Below are 16,845 nucleotides of genomic sequence, written 5' to 3'. Positions count from 1 at the left end.
GAAATGTAAATAAAGCCATGGGGCCTGGGAAGAAATAGCTCCACCTGCCCAGAGCAGGAGCTTTCATGTACAGGTCCTGTTACACACACTAAATATTTAATCACATCCTGGCACAGTGGTTCAAAGTCTGGATCCTTTAAAATAGGAATTCCAATTCTAGGCTCTGCCCCAAAATTTAAATTTGCTCCACAGAAACCAGGGATGAGGGGAAGGGACGGGGACCGGATTTCCCGCCAGTGCTTGGCTTTCTGCCCCCGATCCCCACCCCTGGGGAGCAGGGATCTGGCCATTCCTCTCCTCACCTGTATGTGGCACCATTGAGCTCTGGATGAATTGCTTGCTGATCTATTACTGACCAGGGAGCTGTTGTGACAAAGAATTCCTTGTTCACACAGTTTCTTAAGCTCTCTGGGATGCGACCTGGAATAAGATGATTGAAATTAATCATACAATGAAGTTTAAATATTATACTTAGCTGTTTTGGGGGAACAACTACCATGCTAGTCTCTCTACTTTTAAAAAAGACTTCGTGATGTGGACCATTTTAAAGGTCTTGGTTACAATACTGTGTATGTTTTGGTTTTCTGGCCACAAGGCACACGGGAATCTTTGCTCCCGACCAGGGATCAAACCCGCACACCCTACACTGGAAGGCAAAGTCTCAACCACTAAGTTTCTGACTCATTAATAGGCAGGGCTGGCTCTTAAAATTTCCCAACATATGACCTGTTCCAGGGTCTGAGCCATATGGGTCCCTCAGCCTAATAGAAGGGCGGCTTCCCCTCCAGGCCCGCAAAACTTCACATTGGCTAATACAAAAGGGGATTGGTTTCCTCTGAAAGAAGCACGGCCCAGTTCATTCACATTTTTTCGACTTGACCCCTAAAAGCAATTCCTGCCCACAGCAAGCCCTCTCACCCCTGCGTCTGAGGCCTGCTCACCTGTGATGGCCCGGCGGATCTCGGTGGCGGCTGCCTCCCGCATCTCCAGTGAGGCTTGCTCACTATACCAGGCTGTGTGGGGAGTACAGATGAGATTCGGTGCATCTTTCAAGGGACCCTGAGCAAAGCTGGGTGAAGGTACAAAAACACAGGAAATAAGATGAGTGCACATCACTCCCTGTCCGACTGGTCAAAAGGGAGCTTTTTGGCCATGGGGGATGTTAGCTAATGCAGATAAAACAGGGATTCTGCAGTCTGTTTTCTAGGGGTTTGGGACTTCCAGAACACACTCATACAACTGCTTTGTAATTACACTGTCAGGAGTACTCGGGAAGAGGAAACAGTGCTATGGAGGACTGGCCGGCCTGCCTCTCACCAGGACGGTCGGGCTGTGGACACAGCCTGCTCTCCATCACTCTTTTTCTGCCTGCCCCCTTTCTGGTGATCTTTGGGGAGAACTTCCAGCCCTTTTACCCTTAGTGAGAATACAGCACAGCCCTTAGAAGAACGGAGTCCTTTAGCCTCCGGTTAAAGCCTCCTCCCCAGGACGTGTCTGGGCAGCTGCCCCAAGTTCACAGCGAGGAGTCGGGTGAGGACCTGGGTCCTACAAGTCCGTGTGTGTGAGTCCTGAGGTCCAGCTGCAAACATCTCCACAGTCTCCCCAAACCAACCTGAAAGGCTCCGACTCGTGCACATCGAGGGCCGCCCCTCGTATCCTGCCTTCTTTGAGGGCTTGGGCTAAGGCTTTCTCATCCACCAGTCCGCCGCGGGCCGCGTTCACTAGGAAGGCGCCTTGCCTCATCTGGGGGGTGGGGGGGGGCGGGAGAGAAGCTGGTGAGCAGATGCTGCCCCCTCGGGAGGTGCCGGTACCGAGGTTTCAGGAGGAAAGTGGGGCTGCAGTGGAGGCTGGTGGGTCCAAGGACATTTCCCATTTCCCCTTTCATCCTGAGAGAAGTTCTCCAGTGTCTGTCCCCATTTACCTGCTTTATGGTGAAGTCATTGATGAGGTGGTGGTTATGTTCATTGAGATTGCAGTGCAGGGAGACGCAGTCGCTCTGGTACAGTAAGTCCTGCAGGGTATAGACCCTCTGCACGCCCAGGGACCGCTCCGTCCCATCCTGCAAGTAGGGGTCATAAAATAGGACGCTGAATCCAAAGGCCTTGGCTCGAACGGCAACCGCCTGCCCTGTGCGACCTGTGCGGAAAGAGAGCGTCCCGGTGAGTGAGGCTGGCCCCTCCTGCCGCTCCTCGTCACCAGACTGGGGGGCCTTGCGGGGTGCGCCCCATCTCTGCTGCCTGCATTATTTCTGGGACCGGGAACCAGGGCTGGCCGTGCCTGCTGGCAGTGGGACCCAAGCAGTGGTGGCTGCTGGAGGAATCGAACACCCAAGGTTTGGCAGTGCCACGCCAGCACTTCTTCCTGGGTCACTTGGGCAGAAGCCCGGCCAGCTCCTTGGGTGAGCAATGCAATGCTTATCAACTGGGCTTACTCACAGATGTTGCTTTTTTTCAAAAGTCATTATTATGCACATTTTCAAACATAAACATAAGCAGAGCTAACAACCTAGTGGCCCCCACGTGCCTGTCTCCTGCCTCCCAACCACCAGCATCCTCTCCCCTTGTGTTTATCTTTCCCTCCTCGTTTGCTTACGCAGCAGCTTTCTTAAGCTGAGCGTCATCTCCTCATCGCTGTGTGTCACACGGGGACTGTTTTATGTAATTACCACTAGGTGTGTTTGCTCATGAAGGGGGTTAAAATGAGACTGATCACTGCACTCTGGCCTGAGTGCTCATCGCCATGGGGAACCGGTCTGGTGGGGCTGAGAGCTTGTGAGGAGCGCAGGCCGGACCCTCTGGCAAGTCAGCGACATCACCTAACAGGACGCGAAGGCTTCCCTGACTCCCACTGACCCCCCAGGGATGGAGCTTCTTTACTTCCCAGAGCAGTTTTCAGCTTAAACACAAAACGGTGTGAATGACGCTTGAAGGGGCTGACGGTTCGGGGACAGCACAGAAGAGATCCTGGTGGGAAGACCACCGCTCCACTGTGCAGGGGGGTAAGGGGACAGGGAGGCCCCCCCCAGAGGGCGGTGGGCGGTGGACTGGCTCCCCCTCCAGCGGGACCGTCGTCTCAACGGGCAGCACTGGGAACAGCGGCCGTGCTTTGGAGGCGAAGCTTTCAGAAGGCCCTTCAAGAGGGACAGCCGCAGGGGTCACCAGGATACCCCCATGTCAGCCCTCCCCAGGGTCACCACTTACGCTGAAGCAGGAACTACAGCCACACGCGGCAGAGGAGCTGGCGTGACAGGCCGGGAAGAACAAGGGTGACCTAAAGACTCTCCCCTGATGAACCTGATGCACGGACACCGACCCACCACGCGGCTGCCGGGAGCTCACACCCAGCCCTGCTTCGTGGATCCTCGGCCGCCACCCCCCCTCCCCGCCCCGCGTCCTGACGCTTTAAGGGGAGATGGGGTCTGGGTGGCGGCTCCAGGGGCTGAGGGTCACGGCCAGTTTCACCGTTACGTCTCACGGCTCTGCCGCTTGCAAATTCACAGACCCTCATCTTTCCACCGGGGGTTTTCCTGACTAAACTGTACAATACCTGATGATGAATTCTCTGACTGACTTGGTCAAAACCCAGTCTCAGAGAGAGCCCAACTGTCTTGGCCTTAGTGTGCACGTGTACACACACACACACACACGCTGTCACCGACGGCAGGCTTTCCCTCAGACGTTCATGCTCGTCCCCAACCTGGAGGCTGGCCTTGAGCACCGTCCTCAGGCCAGCCCGGGCCGGGGTCAAGCTCGGGACAGCCCGTCCAGGCCCCCACGTGGTGGCATGAACTGGGTTTGGCGGCACCCGCTCCACACTCGGGGGCCTGCTGCCGCAGCTGGGCAGAGTCTTAGGCAAGTGGGTGCTTCCAGCCCCAGACAGCGGGCAGCAGGGGGGCGAGGCTGCCCATGACCAAGTCCCCTCCTGTCTCGAGCCCGCCTGCAGTTCTGGGAAGCTACAGAGACCAGCAGAGTCAGCAGGGAGAAACAGTGTGTATGGGCCACTATGACCGGCAGGGGGGCTTGGTTTACAGCCTGGAGCAGGCGGGCTGGCATCACAAGACTGGCCTTCAGAAGGCTGATGGGGAAGGATACAGCGTGAGAAACAACCCCTCTAAAAACCTGCTGTGATGCCTGGAGTCAGAAGCCATGGAAACAAGTGTTCTTCCACGTGGCCGGGCCACTCACATGGTGAGGCTCTTAATGGTGGCCAGAGCCCACCCGGGGCCCATTCACCCGCTTGAGAACGCATGATGGTCTAAGAACCAGCTCCAAGACCCACCTCCTAGAGCGGCAGGAAGCCCTGCGGCACCAGCAGAGGGTGCTGCGGCTCAGCGCCAGCATTTCTTAGCCCTTTTCTGTCTTCCACTCAAGAAAAAATGAAGCTGGGCTCTTGTAACAAGTTTACCTCCTGAGAGAGTGGTCGATCACCCCTGACACCTGGGCTCTTAGACTCAAGACCCGGGTGCGGGATTCCTGGAAGATGCTCCCTCTCCCTGTTGAAGCTGGCACCATGGCCATCCCAGGGGTCCTGTTATTCAGACACACACAGCCTTCAGGGCTGAGGGCCAGCTTGGGGGAACCTTCTGGAAGCCAAGCCCTGCAGTCAGGACCGACCGCACGGGCTTCTCATGCCTCCTTTGAGTTCTAAGGGGGAGCTGCTGTATATCACTCATCCCCAGTGTACAGATGGGAAGACTGAGGCAGAGAGAGGTCCAGTCCTGGAAGATCTTTGAGACAGAGTTCTTGACCTTCCCTCCAAGGTCACAGAACCAGAAGGAGTAGGGTTGACGAGCAGCAGCAGCAAGCCAGAGCCCCCTCCTGTTTGACTTGGGCCCCTGTGCTGCCTACAGCCAGGCAGTCCGGCTGCTCTCCACCCAATGTGCCCCCCGCCCCCAGCTTCCCACCCGGCTAACCCACCCCAGGCCCGCCCAGAGCGGCCACCTGGGTCTCACGGTTCCCCTGGTGAGTCTTCCAAGCTGATGATCTGACCTGGCTGGAAATCCTTCAGAGACTCCTTGCTCCCACCCCCGCCTGGCACCTCCGGGTGCCCAGCCCACTGCCTAGGTTTCCACCTGGGCACCAGCTGCCATGCGTGCCCCTGCCCTTCACCCTCTGCTCCCTGGGGCGGTCAGGGAGCACGGCCCCTCCCTGGGGACGCCCTCCTGCCGCCTCCTCCCTTTCCCCACACCCATTAGGCGCCATCTTCCAGAAGCAGCCCCCCATCTTCCCTGGGAGTCAGCTCCTGAGCCAGCCTTGACCGCTGACCTCCCAGCCCGGGCAGCCACGGCCCTCCTCTGGCCCAAGAGGGCCTCCTACAGCTGCGGTGAAGCCTCCCAGAGGGTCCCTGCGGCAGCCCCTCCCCGGGCGGTGGGCGGGGCGCACGTACCGAAGCCAATGAGGCCCAGCGTCTCCCCGCGGATGCGCGCGGCCCCCGAGGCGACCTCCCGGATCTGCTCGACGCTCTGCACCCGCGTGCCTTCCCGCAGCGCCTGGTACAGCCAGGTGTTCCGCCGGTACAGGTTAAGGATGTGGCAGATGGTCGAGTCCGCCGTCTCCTCCACCGCCGCGGACGGGATGTTGCACACGGCGATCCCTGGGAAAGAGAAGGCCAGGCGCGCGGATCAGAGCCCTGCGTTCCGTGGGGAAGCGCCAGGGCTCCCAAGCCACCCAGGGTGGCAGCATCGGCCAGTGCAAGCCACTCAGTGCGCGTGTCGTCCCCGCGGGTCAGGTTCTCCAAGAAGACACAGACCCTCTGGCTCTGAGGCCCAGGGGTCTCCAGCCGAACGGTCATCCCAGGAAGATTGCTGTCCAGGGCCTGGCTCACCACCTCCCGCCCACCCAGTGCTTCCAGACCCACCTCTCTGCAGAGTGAGCAGCTGGCCAGCTCTGACCACCCCCCACGTCCAGTGCCACGAAGCCAGCACTGAGGGCCCGCTCCTGGGGGCCTGGAGACCCAGAGAGGTTCCTTGCCACGCACGAACTCCTAGATCCTGCTCTCGAGGTGAGGCTGGGATCATGGAGACTGGCCTTTTGTTAAAAATTGTGCTCTAAGAGTCTAAAGTCACGAATGTTTTATTACTTGTTTTTTTAAAACAGGCAAAACGGAAAGGAACACCTTCAAGGCCCGTGGGCTGATCTGTGGTCCAGCCCCACCTTTGTCCTGTGGACCCCAACCCCGTCCCACTCGGGCAGAAAGACCAAGCGACAGGTGCCCCCCGGCTTTTTCAAAGCGTTGCAGGGCAGAGAGCTGCGGCGGAAGACTGAGCCCTCCGGTCTGCGTGAGGCGCAGACGAAGGCCAGGGTCTGCCAGCACTGGGGGGCCTTCGGGGAGGCCTACCCCAGGTCTCAGGCGGGAAGGGCCTGGGCACTGACCTTCCTCACTGGCGGGAGAAGGAGAGGTCAGGTGGGGGAGGGACAGCCCCTCCAGCTGCCCAGCAGGCCTGCGACGACCCCCCGACCCCGTCCCAACAAAGGCCAGAGGCGGCCTCTTAAGCAGCTTTCCAGGAGGGACGCAGGTGTCCAAACGGCCCAGCATGGCGGCCTGGCTGCAAAGGTCCGCCCTGAATCCCAGGCGCAGGAACCCGGGAAACACCAGGGCTACAGCACCGGGCCCCTGCCCGCCTCTGTCTCCCTGGTCAGGGGTGGGGGCACAGGGCACCTGCAGCTGTCCTGCAGAAACAGGACGCGGGACCCACTCTGCGGAGCACCCCCTTCTGTGTCATCACCCCGAGAGGGCTGCCCCGAGCTCCAGGGTCTCGGTGACCCCCCTCCAGGAGGAGCTGCTTTTGCTCTTTGCTCTCACCTGCTGACCTGGGCTAGACTGGACACCAGATCAGCAAGCTTGCCAGAAAGGCTCAGAGGGATGGTGCGCGGTCTGGGCCCGGGCTCTCGCCAGCCGCCGTCCGCCTCATCCTGCTCCTTCCTGGACCCTGGGGTGACACGCCCACTATCTGCCCCAGCCCTAGGGCGCACTCGAGGGGAGCTGCCCTCCTGGGAACACACACCAGGAACCCGCGGCATCGTCCGGAGGGGCAGACCTGGGCCACCTGCTCTTCTGTCCTCATTACAGGTCAGCTGACCGAACAAGTGGCGAAGGGCACGTGGAGACAAAGGCTGGCTGGATGGAGGCCCGGGCTCCTTCTGCAGATTCCACATTTGAAAACGCCCCTTTTCCAACAGCCCAGCAGATGTCCCTGAAGCCGCGCTCTTATCAGATCGAAGAGGGGTCAGTGAAAAGGCCTCCACGGACAGGCAGTTTACATCCTCCAACCCAACATCACTGGCCCCTGGCTGGCCTCTGCGGTGGGGGTGGGGTAAGGGCCACGGAGCCCCACTCGAGCATAGCCCCTGCGACTGGCAGGTACCTCCCCCATCCAGCCCACCCCCACCCCAGAGGGACGGCCGGGTCCCGGCAAGGAAGCCCGATGGCACACACGTGCGGGTTGCCGCGCCACGAAGGGCCACGCCGTGGAGACGGGAGGAGGGGGCGCAGGGAAGGGTGCAGAACCCTCGGGGAGTTAGGCCCCACTTTCTCAGTCGCTGCTCAAACTTGGGATCTCAGCTCCATCCAGAGCACAAAGAACGTTTGTTTTCAAACAAAAACATTCTTCTGGCACCAGGGGAAAACGGAAAATTTTAGTTTACATTAGACATGCTTCTGGAGGCTCACGTCCTCCCCAAGCTTCTCTGTGGCGACAAAGAGGAGCTGAGAGTGACTCGGGGCGGACGTGGGAGCCCCCTCGGCCAGACCCCTGTCGTGACCTTTCTCCCCTGTCAAGTGAACCCCAGCGAAGAGGGTTGAGATGCTGGAGACTTGCCAGGGGGCACCCAGAAAAAACCAAGATCGATCTTCTGAGCCACCTGCCACGAGGCACCCCACTCGGGATGGGGGAGGGGAGGAACAGAACCTGTGGGGCAGGGACCACCTCCTGCTTTTTCCTTGGGGGTCACCTGGGCGGCCAGTCCAACCTGCTGGGGCCCAAACTCCCAGACCACCTGCCAGGTCGCACAACAGGCCGGTGCCCTCATGAAGAATCAAATCAGACTCAGCACCACTCAGAACAGGCGCCCCTGGGGCCAGGTTTCCCGCTTCCTGCTCGTGCCCATAAAACTCCTCCTGCGGCTTAGGAACTGGGTGCGGCCCCGATGCACGCAGGGGAACTCACCGCTGGAACTAACCCGAGCCTGGGGCCTCATCGGGGAGCTGCAGCCCACTGGGTGCGCCCAGGTGAAGAGGCAGCAGGTGGGTGCCAGCGGGCTGCGGCCAGAGCCACCAGGTCCCATGTGTGTAGGTGGTCACATGCAGGTGTGACGCTGAGCTGACCGAGCCAGGCACCGCGTGTACCCTCCTGCCTGTTGCTGCAGCAGGCAGGGGCTCAGAGGCCTGGGTTCCTGGCCACTGCGGGGTTCCCGGCCACTGGGAGGTCCCTGCCTCAGCCTCATGGTCACAGAGCACCAGGCAGATCACAGCCTGCATGCTAGGTGCCGGGCTGACATGCTTCAAGACAGCAAGGACGCTGACTTCAGAAGGGCTTGTCCAGCAGGACCTTCCCGGCTCCTCCAGAGAACCCCGGGGACCCCTGTGATCAAAGCTTGGGCCCCTTGGTGGTGGTGATGATGATGGTGGTGGACGTGATGGAATTGCAGCTGAGCTATTTCAAATCCTAAAAGATGATGCTGTTCAGAATGCTGCACTCAATGTGCCAGCAAATCTGGAGACCTCAGCAGTGGCCACGGGACCTGAAAAGGTCAGTTTTCATTCCAATCCCAAAGAAGGGCAATGCTAAAGAATGTTCAAACTGGGCCCCTGAATCTCTGCCAATGCTCCAACATGCTTAGCGCCCACATCAGGTGCCAGGCCACCATGCCAATGCCCTCCCTCGGGGAGTGTGCAGCCAGCGGACTGGAAAGCAGCCGGGAGCCCCGCCTTCAGGTGCCCATCTGCTGCATGGGCAGGGGGACGCTGGGCAGTGGTCCCCCTGCACTGCCCTGACCCGGGAAGGTTCCCGTGCAGACAGCCGCCCTGGGGAGATGGCTCCACCCCAGGACTGGAGGAGACCTGGAAAAGGGTGCCCCCAACCCCAGGAACACCAAGCTGTGAGCCCAGCGAGAGTAACCTCAGGTTGGTGGGTCCTGGCCAGCGGGCACAGGGCTGTGGCCGCTCACACAGTCCCCTCTGCGGGGAAGGCTTGTGGCTTTGTTTGGCTCACGTCCTTCCCGAGTGAGACAACCTAGTACAGCCCCCAGGCCCCTCGATGGGGCCTCTGACCCCAGCAGGGAGCCGTCTCAGTTCTGGCCTTGTCTGCTCCAGTGGGCACCCGGCAGGCACTGCCGGGCACTTACCGAGTTCGCCCGCAGCCTTGATGTCGACGTTGTCGTAGCCGCTGCCTATCCGCACGATCACCCTCAGGGCCTTGAACTTCTCCAGGTCTTCCCTGGTGAGCGTGATGGTGTGATACATCATGGCGCCGACCGCCTCGTTTAAAACCTGTGATGGGGCAAGCAGGGTGCGGGTTGGAGGCCCCCATCACCCTTGAATTCTGGCAGGAAGATGACCAGCGAGGATGCGGCCTGGGTGTTCACGGCATCCCCCTCTAAGGGAGAGGGCCCTGGTGGGGCTCTGGGGGCCTGCTAATGACTCTGAGTGATGCCAGGGAGTGGGTGCAGGGGGCATGCTTAGGGAGGCGGTGTGAGGGACGGGCCAGCAGAAACCAGTGTGGAAAGAAGGGGAACTGGCAGGGGTGTTTGCTGAGTGCCAGCTGCTGCCACCTGATCTGGGGGGGGGGGGGCCCCAGCTAGGCGGGCAGGATGGGGAGGGGCCCACCTTCTCGTGGATCTCCTGGGTGGACTGTGCGTCGCAGAAGGCCACGGTGGCCAGGTCCTTCAGGATGGGCATCTCCACGGTGCAGTCTCTGCCGTCGAGCAGCGCCACCAGGGGGCGGGGGTGCAGGGGGCCGTTCATGATCTGGGGGCGGATACCTGGGAGGAGGGAGGGGACAGGGTGTGTGTGCCAAGTGGCCGGGGCTCCCCCAGCTGTGGTGGGGGCGCCCAGGGAGGTGCCTCCCTCCTGGGAGGATTCTGGGACCAGCCCAGGAGACAGAGAAGGAACATCTGTTCAGCTTGTTTTGACAGAGGAGCTAAGATGCCCTCATAGGGGACCACATGTGGCCAACCCTACCACCATGTGGAACTGGGTCAAGTCCACACCTGCTGCTGCCACCAGGGACAGCCCGGCTGACCCTAAACCTCCAAGACCCAGAGACCTTCGGGACATCCAGGGGTCTAGCCCACGGCTCCTGAGGTACAGCAGACTTCACTTGGCCCCTCTGCCCTTCTAAACACGTGCGACATGCGCTGAAGTGAAACAAGAGGGGCACGTTCGAGTGCCAGCATCCTGTGGGATGAAGCTGAAGGTCCAATCCTTTGGTCACCTGATGCGGAGAGCCGACTCATTGGAAAAGAGCCTGATGCTGGTAAAGACTGAAGGCAGGAGGAGAAGGGGATGACAGAGGATGAGATGGTTGGATGGCATCACTGACTCGATGGACATGAACCTGAACAAACTCTGGGAGACAGCGGAGGACAGAGGAGCCTGGTGTGCTGCAGTCCATGGGGTTGCAAAGAGTTGGACACAACTGAGTGACTGAACAACATCCTGTAAGCGCTTCCTGGAGGAAACTGTGGGAGACATGCCGCCTGTGCCCATAGACCCTCTCACCTGGCCCAGGTGAGGAGAGGATGCCAGTCTGAGGGGGTGGGGAAGTGTGTGTGTGTGTAGGGGTGTGTGTGTGTGTATGGGTGTGTGTGTAGGGGTATGCCTGTGTATGTGTTGGGGTGGGTGTGTGTGTAGCGGTGTGCGTGTGTGTAGCGGTGTGCGTGTGTGTTGGGGTGTGTGAGGAGGGGATGCCAGTCTGAGAGGGTGGGGAAGTGTGTGTGTGTGTAGCGGTGTGTGTGTGTGTAGGGGTGTGTGTGTGTGTGTGTGTGTGTAGGGGTGTGTGGGTGTGTGTGTGTGTGTGTGTGTAGGGGTGTGTGTGTGTTGGGGTGGGGGGGGGTGGTGTGCAGATGACCTGCTGGGGACTTGACGAATGAATCTTCCCAAAGGACCATAGTGCAAATCAGCTGCCTAGACCAGCCAGAGCTGTTTTCATGTGCCAATGCTTCCAATGGAGACAAAGGATGCTGGACCCCGCAGCTGGTGAGGGGAGCAGGCCTGCCTGCACGCTGCCTACGCCCACATTCTCCAGGGGCGCCATGCCTCCAACCCAAACGACAGAGGACTGCTCTGCCCTCCGCAGTGGGGCCCCAGCATCAGGGGCACACACACCAGCTCAGGGCAATTCATCCTCTCTCTACGACCAAACCGTTCCCTTCACTGGAAGGTCCTGGATTTTTGGCTTCCATGTTAAATCACCTTCTTGGGCTTCCCTGACAGCTCAGTTGGTAAAGAATCCACCTGCAATGCAGGAGACCCTGGTTCCATTCCTGGGTTGGGGAAGATCCTCTAGAGAAGGGATAGGCTACCCACTCCAGGATTCTTCGGCTTCCCTGGTGGCTCAGCTGGTAAAGGACCTGCCCACAATGCGGGACACCTGAGTTCGATCCCTGGGTTGGGAAGATCCCCTGGAGAAGGGAAAGGTACCCACTCCTGTGTTCTGGCCTGGAGAATTCCATGGACTGTTTAGTCCATGGGGTTGGAGACAGTCGGACATGACTGAGCGACCTTCACTATGTTAAATCACCATGACCCATCCCTGGGCTTCAGGAGGAACTGCAGCACCAGGTGGCCAGGACAGGGCCACTCCTGTTTTCCTACCAAATCACAAGTGTGTGTGTGTGTGTGGGGGGGGGGGGTGTGGTGGTGCGGGGCGCAGGTGGCCTGCCAGGGACTTGACGAATGAATCTTCTCAAAGGACCACAGTGCAAGTCAGCTGGTGTCACAGATTACAAGTCACAAGACAGCTTTCCACACATCTGAGGTTCTCAGATGTTCAGATAAACTGACGATGGCCACTGCACCAGGGCCAGGCTGAGCACAGAGTTTACTTATCCTCTTCAGCACTGGGCTTGCTCAGGCTCCCGAAGGCCGAAGCAGGAGCCACTGACGTGCTCACCCACAGGGCCTCAGCCTCCCGGCGGCCATGAGACGGCCACGGGTGGGGCCTCTCCTCGGCCACCAGGGCTCAGGATCCGGCAGGCCACGTGCCCCTCAGCGATGTGAAGGGTGGGGGAGGGCGGCCCCCCAGCGCCCGAACGACCTGGACTTGTCCCGGACGGCGCTCCCACGCCACAGCTGCAGCCTCGGGGGACAATCGTCTCTTTGAACTCGACCAGACAAAAGCCTTTTGTTCTGGCCTGGGGAGAACAAGCCAGGGTGGCCGGGGGTGGGGGGAGCGGGCCACCTCTGGGCAGTGCTGGGCTGGGGCTCATGAATGATCAAGGTCCCTCCTGGCCCACAAGTGGCAGCCATACCCCTACCACCTCCTGGGGACATGTACCCCTGAAGTGGGGCGGCCAAGTGAAGCTGAGTTCCCGAGTGGGGACAGGGTCCCCAGCTCTCAACCTGCAGCACTGAGGCCGGCCGCCTGTTGGGGGGGGTGGCACACGTCCCACGAACTTTGCCCAACAGAAAGGTCTGTTGGAGTCGAGGTGCTGTGTGCAGATGGGGAGAACACACCCCAAAGACCAAGAGTGACATCTGCAGACAGGACTCCTGGACACCCCACAGAGGGAGAAGTGGGAGCAGGGATGTCATCGGGTGCCCCACACCTTCTCCTTTCACCCTTGAGACGGCACCTGTCTCCTGTCTGCAGACCAGGAAACAGAACAAGATGCAAGCTGCTGAAAGCGGGGGGGGGGGGGGGGGCGGTGCAAACATGGGGTCCACACCCACCCTGAGAGTGAGACGGCGAGACAAGCAAGTCCGAAAGGACCCATTCTCTTCCTCCAGCTTCTCCCCACCCCCAACACCTCCTACAAAGCCCAAGGTTGGGCTCCTGGAGGACCTCGTGGGCAAACGTGCTCACTTGGCCCAGGCTGTTCCCTCCCACTGGGTGAAGAAACACCCCAACTTCACTCCGGGGTGGGGGGTGCTGTCAGGAGGGTTAACCAGACAACATTTGTAAAGTTCACGATCATGACTAGAGATCCAAGCGGTTAATTAAAAAGTCATCACATGGGAAAACGACAGCGGGCACCAGGCAGGCATCTGGAGAGGCTGAGGGGCCATTGCCGCAACGTGTCCATCCGCAGCATCAGTGCATGCATCCCGTTACCTGGGAAACAAACTCCGGGTTGCCTAGCGATTGCCTCCCTCCCTGACTTGGGTCCTCTTTCTCTTTGGTGAAACCCACCCTTTGCCCTTGTTCAGGCTGGGCATGCAGAACGCACAAGACCCATGGGCTTCCTGAAGCCTGAGGCTCGGATACCAGCTTCAAGCTCTCTATGGTAAGGCAAGAGTCAGAGATGCAAGGGGGACCACAAGGCTCAGGTGCAAAGGCTGGGGAAGGATGCTGAGGGGGGCTGGCTGGCTGGCAGGTGGGAGTGGGCGAGATTCACAGATGTTCTGGATGAAGTGCAGGGGCCACACGAGGCCCCCAGCACTGAGAACAAGATGGCTTATCCAGGTCACTGCCAAGGTCGGCTTCTACAAAGGGGCCGCGCTGGATAGACAATGCTCCTTCAGTTCCAGATGGGACTCATCAAGCCGCATGACTCAGAATCCAGTTAATTTCAAGCCACTGTGCCCAGAACCCACTGTCCCTACAGTCTTGCTGAGGTACCCAAGAAGAACCCAAGAAATGCCTGGAAGATGAAGTTGCAATTAGACTTTACATCTCACCTCACATTAACTGAGACATTTCTCCAGTGCTTCTGGCAACCTGAAACATTTTTAACTGTATGAAATTAAAAGATGCTTACTCCTTGGAAGAAAAGTTATGACCAATCTAGACAGCATATTAAAAAGCAGAGATGTTACTTTGCCAACAAAGGTCCATCTAGTCAAGGCTATGGTTTTTCCAGTAGTCATGTATGGATGTGAGAGTTGGACTGTAAAGAAAGCTGAGTGCCAAAGAATTGATGCTTTTGAACTGTGGTGTTGAAGAAGACCCTTGAGAGTCCCTTGGAGTGCAAGGAGATCCAACCCATCCATCCTAAAGGAAATGAGTCCTGAATATTCATTGGAAGGACTGATGCTGAAGCTGAAACTCCAATACTTTGGCCACCTGATGCGAAGAACTGAATCATCTGAAAAGACCCTGATGCTGGGAGAGAGTGAAGATGGGAGGAGAAGGGGATGACAGAGGATGAGATGGTTGGATGGCATCACCGACTCAATGGACATGACTTCTGTGGAAAATGGGGTACCGACTCGGGCTGGCTCAGAGGCTGGAGGGAGGAAGGAGCCCTATTCCTGCTACCGTCAGGGGAAGTGAGGGGAGAAATGCAAGGCACAATGTTTAATGAGAAGTCAATAAAGACAGGCTTGTGATTTAAAATCAAAATGGGCTGCCAACTAAGATTCACTGCTGAAACCCCACAAATTCCAAGACTGACAGGAATCATTCAGTGTTGATCTTATCCCTACTTTATAGCCAAGGAGATGAGCTAAGGGAATGATAAGGGGCGCTTCACATGGCACCAAAGAACCAGCAGAGGCCAAGAAGCACCTGAAGATGAGGATCAGAGGGTCCTGACAGCCCTCAAGTCAGACTGACCATTGCCCTTCTCCAGTCTCCCTTCCCGTTGATGAACTCACTCCACCCATTTCAGAATAATTCCAGCTGCACCTGGACACACCTCGGAAAGCGTATCAGTGCACTTTCAACAGCTCGTCCAGCATTAAGACTGCAGGGCAGAGAGAGCTCAGCCGACTCCCCTGGTGTCAATTACTTGCTGGTTTCAGGCTTGCTTCCTCACAAGCAGGGACGCAGCGCCCCAGCTCGAGGCTGCCTCTGACGTCCGCCCCTGGGCCTGGTGTTGCTTCGAGCTGCAGCTGCACACAAATGATTGTGCAATTAGACACACTTAGTGGAAAACAAAGACCACACCAGGCTGAGTTGCCGGAGGTTGGTTAAGAGTGACCAGCGGTCCAGTGAATGCCGAGTTCAAAGGACTCTGTGAATTCCAAGGTGGAAAGGGGAGGGCCCCAGGGAGACGTCGGTAAACTCCGGGCCCCCAGCCTTGATGCCACCTTATCTGGATAACAGCACCAGCTCCTTCCCCCAGGCGACAAGCTGATGGGGCTGCAGTCGAAGAAACGGGAAGACGTGCTCATGCCATACAGAGTGGCCCTGTGGTGTATTTCCTGGCCTTTCTGGACACCAAGTGAGTTCAGTGGACATCCTTCCTATAGGACCTTGCATCATTTTCTAAAGGTTGGCTTCTGTCGCTTGCAACTCAAGAACCAAACTGTCTGAGACGTGATTTTGCAGCTTTTGGGCTTTAGTTGGGCAATTTTACCCTAAAGATAGTGGCTGTAATAATCGTGTTTGACCTAGCAGGCAGAGAGGCCTCTTTTAACAATGGACCAGATTTTAGGACGTGTTCCCATACCGCAGCAACCTCAGAGGCCCCAAAGCCAGGCTGGCCAGGATAACGGATGACGATCACGGTGTGTGAACGGCCACACCTGTGCAGGGTCACCTCTCTGCTCACGGACGGGGTTGGGCAGGTACAGCGAGGCTGCCGTTTGAGGCCCCACAGGACGCACAGGTGGGGCTGGGATCCCTGAGGGAAGAGGACCTGCCAGGCATGCCAAGCCCATCCTAAGATCTCCCTTGCTGCCTGGGATTCTCTGCGCAGTACCACTGGTCTTGACAGCTGACACCTGAGCAAGCACCTGGAAAGGCTAGCCGACGGAGACCTGTGTGGGGCCGCAGAAAGACCCGAGACAAAACCCACTGCTCTGCCCAACTTATCAAGAGGATGGGGAGACGATCAACAAAGCTGGTCATCGGCTCCCAGGACCTCCATGGGTCCCGGAAGGTAGAGGGCAGCTCCCATCCTCAAGCGCAAGTGGCCCTGGGGAGAACGGGGAGAGGTGGCCACGCAGAGCCCAGAGGTCTGCAGCGGGCGGGGAGGGACACGTCAGGCCCACACCTGCAGCCCTGTAGCACAGACCAATTTGCAAGGATCTGATCGCGTCTCCCCTCCATCCCTTAAATGCAGCTGCTCCCCAATTAAAAGGCCACATCCCGCAACCCAGCACAGCCCAATCCTTCTTGGCTGGGCTCATCAGTTCCGAACCTCAGAAGGCCAGACCCAGAATCAGACCGCAGGTCTGACAAGCAGCATGTTTCACAGGCCAGCATTTCCATGACCCAGAGGTGCAGCTCCTGATTCATGGGACCAAGCAGGAACCAGATGCTGACCCTGGGACAGAAACGAGCCCTTATCCGAGATTCGGCTTTCAACTTGGAAACGTGGCTATGTCGAGGGGTCTACTTGTCTACCCGCGGCCTGGGGCAGCAGACTCCTCCTGCCTGGGGAAGAAGGCTGTGGAGCCTCGTGGGGGGCGGGCCTCCCTTGCTTTGTAAACATGTTTATCCACGTTACGAAAACTGTTCTACACTGTTAACAACAAATGTTCTTCAGTTGGCTGGAGCTTACCCAGAAAGCAGATCTGGAAAGCGAGTGAAGGCAGTGACTGTCCCCAACACCCCAGGAAGGTGCCTGCCCTGCACGAGCACCCCTCGCCTTTCATGGGAGGGACCACGGCCACAGGAGACGGTGACGGGGGGTTCAGAGAGCGGCTGCAAGGCAGAGATTTGCAGAACGATGTGTGTTGCTAAGTGTGGTGCTATTTTAAGGTTAAAAAAGAGTGCGGTTACTTTTGGAAATCTCATCT

General features: G+C 58.4%; 1 protein-coding gene across 5 annotated transcripts in view; it reads right to left on the bottom strand.

The window, feature by feature from the left end:
* The window catches only part of CTBP2 (C-terminal binding protein 2), a 169,737-nt gene that overhangs the window by 2,506 nt on the left and 150,386 nt on the right, over window positions 1-16,845 (bottom strand). For all 5 annotated transcript variants that reach the window (XM_043475155.1, XM_043475156.1, XM_043475154.1 and 2 more), the window contains 7 exons: window positions 9,823-9,977; window positions 9,342-9,486; window positions 5,386-5,592; window positions 1,922-2,136; window positions 1,613-1,743; window positions 942-1,069; window positions 303-420 (listed from right to left, as the gene is read on the bottom strand). In XM_043475155.1, coding sequence (XP_043331090.1) covers window positions 303-420; window positions 942-1,069; window positions 1,613-1,743; window positions 1,922-2,136; window positions 5,386-5,592; window positions 9,342-9,486; window positions 9,823-9,977 — 1,099 coding nt within the window. The remainder of the gene's footprint in view (window positions 1-302; window positions 421-941; window positions 1,070-1,612; window positions 1,744-1,921; window positions 2,137-5,385; window positions 5,593-9,341; window positions 9,487-9,822; window positions 9,978-16,845) is intronic.

The sequence above is a fragment of the Cervus canadensis genome, chromosome 8 (genome assembly GCF_019320065.1).
Source record: "Cervus canadensis isolate Bull #8, Minnesota chromosome 8, ASM1932006v1, whole genome shotgun sequence".
Taxonomy (NCBI): domain Eukaryota; kingdom Metazoa; phylum Chordata; class Mammalia; order Artiodactyla; family Cervidae; genus Cervus; species Cervus canadensis.
This window is presented reverse-complemented; position numbering and strand designations above follow the sequence as displayed.